At 41.4% G+C, this 12,224-nt stretch overlaps 1 protein-coding gene across 1 annotated transcript in view; it reads right to left on the bottom strand.

Annotated features, from left to right (window-relative positions):
- notch1a (notch receptor 1a) overlaps window positions 1-8,298 on the bottom strand; it is a 24,372-nt gene extending 16,074 nt beyond the window's left edge. The window contains exons 1-2 of the mRNA XM_020621119.1: window positions 8,062-8,298; window positions 6,887-6,968 (exon numbers count right to left, since the gene is read on the bottom strand). Coding sequence (XP_020476775.1) covers window positions 6,887-6,968; window positions 8,062-8,119 — 140 coding nt within the window. The 5' untranslated portion in view covers window positions 8,120-8,298. The remainder of the gene's footprint in view (window positions 1-6,886; window positions 6,969-8,061) is intronic.
- Between the last annotated feature and the right edge of the window lie 3,926 nt (window positions 8,299-12,224).

Below are 12,224 nucleotides of genomic sequence, written 5' to 3'. Positions count from 1 at the left end.
AGGGGGGGGGGGGGTAAAACTTTCCCGCCCAGCAAAATCCCACTGCAGCTGGGCAAGGACAGCATGTTGTTCTAGTGTGTCTCTCTGGATTAGACTCCCTCAGAACCTTGAAAACACATTGTGCTGGGACAACAGATGCCACAAAATAGCCTGGCTGTACCAGTCCATTCCCATCTACCTTTCATCCACATGCTGTCTGCATTCATCCTAAATGATGGCAGAGATCAAGGGGTCTCTGCCAGCACTAGATGTCCTATATGAAGCACTGCATTTAGGCCCTAAGTTCCTGGATGCCTCCCTACCATCCAGACCAAGGACAGATGCTGCTACAGTCAAATAGGTCAGACTGGCTGATTATGAGGAGGGAAAACATAGAAACTCAGGACAGAAGCTCAGCAAGGACAAGAACAGAACAGCACTTATGTAAGTCCTGTTTGTCACATGTAGCAGCATTTAAAGTTAGCAAAAAAAAAAAAGTGTTTATGTTTGAACTGGAGCTTGTGAGAGAGTGTGTAGTTGTCCATATAAGAGCAAGTGTTTATGTGTAAGGGAGGGCATCTGTTGGTCTCCTAGTATCTCCACAGGGAGCAGGTGCACATGTTAATGAAGGCAGCTGTTAGATAGGACTCCTCCTTCTCCTTTCTCCTCCTCCTTTCCCCTTGTTCCTCCCCTCCCTTCTGTCCCCTTGTCAGATGGGGGTGCTGACAAGCCAGCCTCTCCTCTAGGGACATAAAGAACTCATGTGAAGTCAGCTGTTGCAACTTCTGTCTCTTAAAACCATCCTACAACCACAATACTAATTCTTAATTCTTCTCTTCCTTACCTGTTCCTCTTCTGGTTTCCTTTTTTCTACATAAGACTGACCTGTTATTCCCCCTGTCCTCTCCATGTCTCTGCTTCAACTTATATTGAGCTTTTCATTGCTCTGTTTTCTGTCCTGTGTGGAGTTTTTAACTACTTTTTACAACATTCCCTGTATGTCACACAGGAATGCTGAAAACTGCCTTGTTGACTTACTTAGGTGAGACCAAAACAGGGAATCTTTAAGTCTCATGTTCCCCACAGGGAGCCCAGACAGCTGCAATTGGCAGGGGATTGTAAAATCATTTGAGGGGGCTTTGAAGTTTCCTTGCTTCCCATTTCACTTTACCATGAAAACACACTCAATAATTACTAGGGAAATTCATTGTTTGGGCATAAAAAATCTTACTCTGTTTAGTAAGGTTTAATGAAACAAAGATTTTATTAATTTGTGTGTGTGTGTGTGTGTGTGTGTGTGTGTGTGTGTGTGTGTGCGCGCACACCACACCACTCTATCTAAATGCAAGAGATCCTCTTTGTCCTGAAGTCAGTACAGTGAAATAAAGATCCACCCACATGCTGAAAAGCTCAGCAGCACACACCACAGCAACAGGTCTCTCCAAGCGATGCAATGTCCCCGCAGGCCGGAGCAGATGCTTCGCCGACCTATGACCCCAAACACTTTTGTGACTGTGGGACAACCTCCTTGCCTCTCTCCCCTCTGCCTGCTGGGCCTGATTTACCATCTGCCACTCTGGGGGTGACTTTACCCTCCAACACAAAACCAGCCCCGCTGTGTGCTGGAAATGCCACCGCTGTGGAAAATGTTATGTAAATGACTGAGGGTGGTGTACAGTAATCATGACTGAGCGTATGACTTTTGCACTCTTGGTACTTCCTTTCATGTTGTTTATTGAAGTATTACACGATACCCATCTTCTCTCGTCTCACTCCCCCATTTTCTCTTTAAGTGACCATTTGTTTCTGTCCTTCCCTCCTCAACCATTTTGTCTAGTTAGCTGATGTTCCCTTGGATGTGTCTAATCATTAGCCAAGGTTTGACCCCCCAGGGTCCACATCTGTTATTCAGACTGAAAGCAGAACAGCAAAGTATTGCTAGAGGAAATGAGAAATGTACTCAGTCTGAAAATCACTGGACATCCATCACAGCGAATAATCTGCATTATATCAGTGGGTTTATAACTGCAGAAGGAGATCGACCATGTAAATAAAAGAAGCTATCATAGCCATGAATATGTTAAAGTAAGTAATTTCACAAGCAAGTGTATAAATTCTTTATATGTGATCTGTTGTAATACTAAGGCCTATAAAACAATATGCAGAAAACCAATTTTAAACAGTGTTTTGGCTTAGAAAGTACATATTTTTATGAGTAAACAACATTCTCAAAATGTAAACCAAAGGGTAGACCAAATGGAAACACAAAATATGGCAGAATAAAGATTAAACTGGCCATACTCTCCCAACACTGTGGAGACATCCCACTTTTTACAGTTCACAGAAAAGCACCTGCATGCCACTTCACTTCTTACAATGGTTATCAGTGATGACACATCTGCTCAAGTACCTTTAGCCTGGAGTCTGTTAGGTATTTTTAGTCAGACAGATATTGGATAGATACTTTATGTATTAGAAATGTTTAGTGGAGATAGGATGTCTAGTTAGACTGTTAAATGCTTAGTCATGCTTATGAGTTTCTACAGGGTACATCTGGTCAAGGATAACTAGAGAGAAGAGTTGATGACTGTCAGCAGACAGGATGTTTAATATTATTATTATGACGTGTAGAACTGTAGCCTTAGCCATAATATGTTCTTATGTTTAAGTCACGACATGTTCTAGAAGTCTGTGAGAATGTTTTTAGCTACACACCACTTAATCAACAGACACACACACACATTGATTTGCTTCATGTTTTGACTACTGCTATGACCAGCTGCAAAGCTGGTAACAGAGACGTCTCAGTTGACGTTTAGGTGGAAGATACCTGAGCGTGTAATGTTAATTTTACCTGTGTTCATGGAATAAATCAGCACTGTTTTGTAGTTACTTGGACTGTCTCGTCTCTCAGAGTCAGTATGGTAAAAAGTACCGGGTACAACAAGTCCATTGCTCAGGTTACCAGTAATTAGGTTAGCACATAATATGTAACCACAACACCCTGGGTTTGAGACTGAACTGGGACCATTATTAAGTTTTTCTCAGTCCTTCCTGCCTCTCTTATTAGAAATACTGATTGGTAATATGACAGCATTAGGGTTAATGAAGGGTAACTAACTCTCCTAACCCTGAAACTGAAACACATTTAAAGAAACATGCACACACATCTAGGTATCCTACACATTTGACCCCCTTGTCTGCTTCCCTGTAATGTCAATCTGACCTGCCATAAGAATTTGAGTTTCTGCATTAAATAGCCTGTGCTGGTGCAAATGAGCCTTCAGTCTCTGTGTCCTGTCAGTGCAGCTTTGATCATCCTGCACTGAGGATCTCCTGTGAGGACTCATAGGATCCTGATCAATGCCTGGTCTCAGTGGAGTTATTCTTGGGGCTATGTTGACATTAAATGAGGGAAAATATTTGCCTGTGTATCTGTTTTTGTTTTTTATTTGCACACTAGCTGTTTGAGGTTGCGCTAAAACTCTTTATCCTGAAACTCAAAATTAACATAAACTGTAAAATGTTTTCATCTGGGGGAAAAAGACTGGACCTTTTTCCAGAGCATCCCACCAAACCTCATTCACAGCTGTATCAGAGGGGTCCTGGTATCTGGGGAATGGGCCCAACCAGGGGAGTGGCAGTGTTCGAGCTTAAACCCCAATAAAAGCCCAACACCAGCAGGCACACTTGACCCAGCCATGCACTTGCTTTGCTCCTGATTCATTTAAGCCCACACAGAGCTGAGCCTTAACAGAGACATGCCCAGTAATCCTATAGGAGGACAAATGAAGAGCAGCATTCCTTGAGGGTGTGTGGAACATCTTTTTAGGTCAGAGAGGTCTGATCACAACAACAACTGCAAACTTTCAGTTAATTTTCTGTCTTGTGTCTATTTCTGTCAGACATGTTGCGAGACAGTTGAGATGCTTTCTAAGTTTATTATTAACAGTCACCTCAGACCAAAACAGTGTCTGTTTCAGCAAAGCAAGGTCAACATATCAGTCAGTCATGCAAAGGCATGGCTGGGGGCAGCAACCTTTCGCAGCAGCACTATGCCCTCCTTACTGTCACAAAAGGAAACTAAATTAGATGCTGATGCAGATGCTGTGCTCTTGCATGTGTTTAAGCTGCCTGTAACAAGATGACTACAGCTCCATGGGAAACAGGAAGCCCTAGACCTTCAGAAAACCTCTTACTTTTCAGAATCAATACAGAGTGCTTCCGCATTACAGTGTCTTGTTGTTCTTTCTGTGTGTCAACCACAAACTGAAGTTCATTTTTAAGTCCAGACAAGCTGTTGTAGCCTTTTTTCCTGTAATGAATCTATGAATGAAAATGATTTTGAAGGATAAAAATGTTCTTGTGCTCAACTTAAAACTCGTGTGGAATGCTCAAATCTTTGTGATTAAGTTATTTTACATCACATTTTTAAATATATTTATTTGTAAATTTATTAATTTCAATGTAAAAGAAGAACATGTTTCTATACAGCCTGGAAAACATGCTGAAAATGTGACACCCCTTTTTCTCTTTACCTTTTCTGTAATTACTTCTTTGTAGGGCAGAGTGCTCCACAACAAAAGCTGAGCACAGACAAATCTAGAGAAATACATCTGCAGTCAGTTCATATTTTAGGGATGATCTGTGTTGAAAAGATTTAAAGTAAACAAGGCAGTTTTTACAGCTGGGAAGGACAGAAAATGATTTTTCTGCATGAAAGGGAATATAAATTTCATTTCGGTCATCCATAGGATGTGATCAGACATCACAGTTTACACCAAGCTTAACCTTGTTCTCTGTGCCAGCATGTGATTGTATTCTATGTTCTTGGACTCATGGAAACTGAACTGAAAGGATATTTAAATCTATTTTACTTCTCAAATCTGAGCCATCATATACTTCACAGAGCTGCAAAACAGAATGTACAACATGACTCACAGGAAACTTCAAGAGCTGCATTTTTGGGTTTAAAGCATCTTAGCATTTAAGCTTTGACCTTCCATTGGAGATTGTTTGAATGCACATCTTAACCTCACACAGCTCAACCCATCAGAATCTGGAGCATCGTTCAGTCATCACAATGCCTGCAAACAAATATCGGTTTCCTTAGGAGGACTTTCCACCTAAGTTGTCAACAGACATCAGAGTGAATTTGCCAGTTAATTTGGCAAGCGACTCAAATAGTGATGGTAAACACACAAGTTGGGACATAATTGAAGGCCGCTCAGTACAGGCATTACACTCACACTGGAACACTGACACTAAATGTCCCAGTGCAAGCCGTGACTGATGGCTGCTTTGCTTAGAAGGTATGAATGATAAATGAGAGGAAAAGCAAGAAGGAAGAGAGGTTGTGGGTGGGTGAAGTGATGTCCTTATCCTATCTGTTTTAATTAACTCAGCAGAGATGGAGGCCACAATAACAGCTTTGTGGAAGAGGTGGAGGGAAAGCTTCTATGTGCACACGTGCGGAGATCTGTGTGTGTGAATGATGTAGATTAGGCCCTGGGCTAGTAGCATGGGCTTTTCAATAGCTCCCCCTTGTCCTAGCAGACCAGAGAAGCGCCTGCCATGACCACATACCCTGAGGGTAAACCAGGCCACCCTTGAGCTTTTCACACATGGATAAAATGATGCCATAACTGGAAATCCCAAAAACAAAATTCAAAGCTCAGAAACACTTCTCTCTCCCACATCAGGAGTGTCCATGAGAAAAACTGGCATCCTCTTTTCACCACATCTCTCATCTTCTTCTCCAAGAACATTCAAGACTGAATCAGCAAACTCACAGATGTACACAGGCCAGCTGTGTTAGCATATTAAGTGACTGCATGTACATACATTTCTATATTTATAAGTACTTTAGTTTTATTTTCATAATGCACCTTCCCTTTTCTTCTTGGTTCTCTCAGTTTTATCTTGTTTACTTGTTTACCCATTGCCTTAAGGAAGAGCATTGCACTTACACATTGAGAGCTACTGTAGCAGAGTCAAATTCCTGGTGTGTCCAACACACCTGGCCAATAAAGCTGATTCTGACTCACCCACCATCTATTAACATCAAGACATGGCCTAAACAAACAGCCCACAGTCTGCCCCTCTGTCCAGTCCCACTTGTTTGCCTTCAAATTTTTGAACTTTATTCAAATTAATCTCACTATCTCAACACCCAATCCAATTACATTTCACAGCCATCTGCTTTCTTATGGAGATCACAAGCGAGCAAGGTGGGGTGGGGGTGGAGTGGGGGTTACAGCAGGGGTTTGGTGTGTGCCTTAGTGTTTGGGGTGGCTGTGGCATGATGGGAAGCCCCACTCAGATTAGTCACACAGCATTATTCTGACTGCAGGACAATGGGTGACGGGCGGCGGGCGAACCCCAGCTGTCGCCCATGAATGAGCAGAAAAACAAGATTTAGGACTGGACGCGTCCTCTCACTTTACTGGCGGAGGGGGCTTGCATTCATTAACGGGCCTATGATGACGCAGTGGGCTTTTGTCCAGCCATCCCTCTCTCACCTCTCCAGCGCTCTGGAATGGCACTCTTTTTATTTCGTCGCTTCTTTAACTCTTTTCTTTATAGGGAATGGATGCAGCCTCACACAGCAATGTGGCTCCTGGAGGGGTACAAGAGCACACCAGCCCAGAAGAAACTCAAGGGCCTGTGGTTGCTGGGCACAGGGCCCACTCAAAGACTGGAATGAAAGGGGGAATATGTGGCCCCTTTTCTTTCCAACCAAAAAGAACTCCCAAGGACCAAAACTACACTACAGAATGCACACATTCCAAAACATCACAAAGAATGGCACACACATCACAAAAAGATTACAGGAATGCTTTGTTATGTTCTGCACTACAGCATCTGGTGCATCACATTGCTGCTTTTTGGTCTGTATGTTACTTACTTGCATTCTCCATTTCCATTTGGGGTGGCTTCACATCTTCCTCCATTCAGGCATGATTCGTTGGGAATGGAGCATTTTAGACCTGTTGAGTGCATGAAAAATATTAAAGCACATATTTGACCCAACATGAACTGTATGTGAAATATGTCCCGTTAAACTAGCTGTTGGCTTTAACGACGATTAGACTTGAAATTATTTATCAGTGATTTTTTTAAATAGATCTGTATTCATAGGAACGTAATATTGAATGCACACACTTGCTTGTGCTTCTATAATCTTTTAATTGATTTGTTACACAGTTGTCCGTGGGGGACACTGGGAAGGCTGTGATGGACACCGGTGAGGCCGGAGCGTGGTGCTTGGCTTTGGGGAGCGGAGAAAGCGCAACAGCTGTGAGTCTCAGATGCGGAACAAAGGAAATCAGAGTCCAGCACGAGCCATAAAACACTCTCCTCGGGCATTGTTTATCGGCAGACGGGAATAATAGCATCTCCTCCTCCACCACCACCCCCTACCCTCCGCTCACAATACTCTCCCACACATGCATACAAAAGGTGCCTCCCCCAGCCCCTGCGTCCCCGGGCCCAGCACACGCAATAACTTCCATTATGTCCAGTGTTTTAAGAAGTTTTTGTTTGTTTGTTTAAACAACACTTTTAACTCCGAAGTAAAACCAAGACTTTTTAAAAACTAAAATCTCATCAAAATGTTGTTGCGAAAAAAGGCACAAGAGGCAGTTTAAATATTTGAGTTGAAGTTTAGGTCTTTATAATACGTTCTTTCAAATAATCGTTTAATAAAAGTATAAGGCCAGTTACACCAGTAGCCTATGTCTGCTCTGCCAGTGCAGATAAACAGTCTCCAGTCTTTCGTAAGCGCGCACCGCAGCTTCTGGTTCCTGCGCTTGAAGTGAATTCACTCTACGAGCAAGAAAGTCTGTTCATATAAATCTGTAAAACTATTCAGCTGGATTTACTGACTCATCTACTTGACTCATATTGGAAAACAACCCGGTACCTACTTATCAAATTAAAACAGTGTTTGTCCAATCACTAACCATTTACTAATTTCTACAATCCCTAATTTTAACTGTTCACGTTTCTCTGCGGAGCCTCAGTCATGATCCCAGCCTGTATTCTGATTCTATGCAACAAGTCATTTTTGAGACATTTTACCTTGTGAGATGACGATTGCGGGAATCAGAAATGTTAGTTTCACAAAGAAACGATACATTCCTCCTCTTCAGCTTCACAAATGTCGTTGACTCCCACGTAGGGTTGGCATAGATCCACAGGTCGGTATACTCCAGATGCTGGCTCGAAATAAATATCCTTTGTAAGAAAAGGTAAATCCAACTGAGAGAGGAGAGAGAAGGGTCTCCAAGAGGACACTACGCACAGATGTTAACCTGGCGATTTCTGAGTTCTCAATGAAATCTAAAGGCAAATCTGAAGTTCCTCCCACTCCTCCGTCCCTCCTCCCCCTGTTTTCATCCTCTGGTCTACCTCTCTGCCCACACACACGCACTCTTTTCCCTTTCACTGTCTACTGCAGTCTTGTAAAATTATTAGATAGTCGTGGAAAATAATATATTTACTAAAATACTTATTTATGTTCAAACTACTTGTACTTCATTATACATTTTCCACTTTATGTAGTCAGTGTATAACATTTCTAAGGGAAAACTTTTTACTCCACTAGATTGATCTGACAGCTATGAATGCTATACAAATTAAGATTTTACATTCAGTTAGTCTGTCAGAGATTAACATACCCAACAACTACATTAAAAGTAACTCTACTTTATACCAAATATTACCAAAACATTCAATCAGTAATACAATTCCAATACAATAATATAGTACAAAACTCACAAGCCAGTTTGTTACTTATTTACTTTGCTGACTTACTTTTGATACTTCGAGTACATTTTGATAAAATAATTTGCTCTGTGTAACTGAGAGTGTTTTGATGTCAAAACCACACAACCACACACTTCACACTTGTGGGTGTGATTTGTCTGACTGTCCCACTCTTCACATACCTGCTTGACATTTTTTTACTGTGGACTCCAAACCACAAAATCTTTCTTTCATAAAATCAGGATACATTTCAGTTCCTCTTATGGTTTCATTCTCACATCCTAACTTGAATTACAGCTCCTTGCTCTGCAGAATCTTTTAAACACATGACTACTTCTAATCTTTCAAATCTTGTCAGATTTCTCTTATTTGTTTTTTTCTCTCTCACTTCTTTTTCTTCCTTTTCTTTTCTCTGGGCAAGTGAAACTGTCAGGTAGTAGCTGCAGAGTTTCTGCACCTCAGGGCAAAGATTATTTCATTATGAAGCCCACACATATGCTGGTCCTTCTGTTGATGTGACTGCCAAATGGACCAATGCCAAAAGGGGCTGGGTCTCTGGAGGTGCATGTAGTGTGGGAAACAGAGAAAAGGAGGGAATGTGAGCAATCGGCTACAATTTTATTGCATAACAGAAAAAGGTGAAGTCTTCAGGGAAGGTGCTGGATGTATAAAATGAAAATGATGTGTATGGGCATGCAGAGTGATAGTAGGAAAACACCTGACCCACCGTGAGAAATGTCACAGCTATCAGGCACACGCTCAGCTCAAGTCATGGCATACTCTTAACACATGCCCTCCTGCATCCTCTCTACACTTTAGGTGTGGTTCTGTCTTTAAATCAGAAAGTGCTGATTTTTCAGAAGCGCTGGCAGAGTGTTGTCTTTAATCTCTTGTGAAACTGGAACTTCTGTTTCCACTTATGAAGCTTTCTCTGTCCTGAAGTTCTTATGTGTTTTGAAGGGAAAATTTAAGGCCATGAGAAAAATGCTATGTAATAGATTCACAAGGTTGGAGAGAGGAGGACCTCAAGCTAGAAGAACAAACTCTATCAAAGCTTGTTATAGAAGCAAAACCCAGAAAGGTCTACACAAAGTGCAAGAAAACAAAGTAATTTATCTGAAATAAAATTTAAATGCAACTGCCCTCTGCAGCATGAACCTAAGCTGCTCAGTGCTGCAAAGTCTGACCTGGAGCACAATGCAATTCCTTCCACTCAGACTCTCTTCCTTCTCTGGCAGCAGAAATGGAGCAAGCCCAGAGGATTTGATAAAAAAAGGTTCTTCTTGATGAGAAGTTCATGATGTCATCCTACTATCAGAGCCCTAAGCCTGGAGATATTATTTTTGGTTTGCACCCAACTGGTTGCAATAAAGTGTTATAAAGTAGTAAACTGTTTCACTATAGAACAGTGTTAGTTACTGTTCAGAAAATAAAAGCCAGCAAATAGTCAGTTTTGACACATATATATGACAGGTTTTAGTGGCCTTATTCTAAATAATGTTAAGTTCAACTCAACAGGTCATGAGTGCTTGTTGCTTTCTATAAAAAGCACATATGGGCATAAATTATTGATAACTTTAATGTACTTCTCAAGTCATGACACTTCTTAAAACATTATCCCTTTCCCTGAAGTTGCAGAAGTTTCAGGATTTCTAAAGTTAGCAATTAAAGATAAGATGCTCTAAATTAAACCGTTTACAAATCTATCAGATCAATTTACACCAAAAACAATGCTCAGAGAAAAGAATGGTTTTGTGCCTAATCTGCAGACAGTGCTTCACACCATTGTCTTGTTCAATCTGATGATTTGCCCAGTATTTACTGAAAGGCTTGGATTGAACTGGCTGCTGTTTGCAGGAAAACAATGCCAATCAGTTGTTTGAGGATAAGTGACTAGACAGTCATAGCACTTTATCAAGAGGGATATTGACCACCTCATGGTGTGGAGCCTCTGTTTGTTTTCTCTCAGTCCTAGATCAGAGAATAGAAGTCCTCAGGTGTCCCAATTATCACCTTCCTCTGATGGCCTTCACGCTCAGCTGTTAGACAAAACTCTCACATGTATGTAAGCCATACTAATGTCAAACATGCCCAGACGATCAGTAATGAGACAAGAGTATTACAGATCAAGCACCTTTTCACATGGGCATCACATCTAATCCCCGGTGGCAGGTCAACATAAAGCAATAGAGCTCCATATCAAAGTGTTAGAATGAGACTACAGGAACCCATTTGTCATCAATGCATTGCAGCATAACTGAATCATTTTACATGATAATGACAAATATAATTAAAAGCATAAGCTACTCCACCAATTTACCACTGTGCTCCTATCTGTGACATTGTGTGAGATGTGATGTGCAGTTAAAAAAAAGCTGAATCAATGCAGCAGAACCAGAGACCGTCTTTATGTTCCACACATTCTTCTTCCTTGTCAAAACTCGGCACCTGTTAGGACAGAGAGGAGTATTTAATCTGATCAGAACTGGCGAACCAAAATGTAATGATGAGAGCTTGTTTTATGTTGTTTCATGCAGTAAATTATAATATCTTAAACAATAACTATGTTTGTGTTTGTGTGTGTGTGTCAACATGTTTGTTTTTGTATGTCAGCATGTTTGCTAAAGGACAGTGTGACACAGGAAGGGCCCTGGCTCCATGCTGTCTAAGTAGACAAGGCATATATACTACAGCCCAACACACACAAACACATGCACACACAGTACTTTGTTTGGGCCTTTCAAGCGCAAAGTGAGAACAGTGCAGGAAATGATCTCTAATTCACAACTTTGTGACAGAAAGGACAACTGGAGAAACACACACACACACACACACACACACACACACCGAGTGGAGTCTTTTCATAGTCGTAAGGACACTCATTAACATCAGGCATTTCCTCTCCCCTTACCCTAATGATCATAACTAAATGCATAACACTAACCTAAACCTACTTCAACCTTAATTTTAAAACCAAGTCTTGACGCTGTGAAAAAGTAATAATTAAAAAAAAATCCCACTTTCCAAAACCATCCTCACTCTAATGGTATAAAACTCAAACTGGTCCTCATAATGCATAGCCATAGCAGTACACACGTAAACATACCAAATACACACATGAATTGCATCAACAAATCACCAAAGATCATCATAAATCAGATATTCTGCCACACTAAACAGACACTCAAGGTCTTTAGAAAGGAATATTGTATGGTTTTGGCTGAAAACTGGAACAGTGCAGCAGACCAGGAGGTTGGCCTTTACAGGCCCACTGAGCTGAACCATAGCTACATGACCATGTCAGGGTTGCACAGTTGGACGCCTGTGCTCTATTGACTCACAAGGAAGACATAGCCCTCCCTTGTCTGTCCACTCGGTCTTTCATATGCACCTCCACATCCTGCCCCAAGGTCTCTTTCTGGGCAGAGTGTTGGAGTGTGTCCCTCCAGCCAAATGCTGCAAAACAACACTGGAAC

This window comes from Monopterus albus, unplaced genomic scaffold (assembly GCF_001952655.1).
Source record: "Monopterus albus unplaced genomic scaffold, M_albus_1.0 scaffold253.1, whole genome shotgun sequence".
NCBI lineage: Eukaryota > Metazoa > Chordata > Actinopteri > Synbranchiformes > Synbranchidae > Monopterus > Monopterus albus.
The sequence above is the reverse complement of the archived record's forward strand: the minus strand, read 5'-3'. Positions and strand labels throughout refer to the sequence as shown.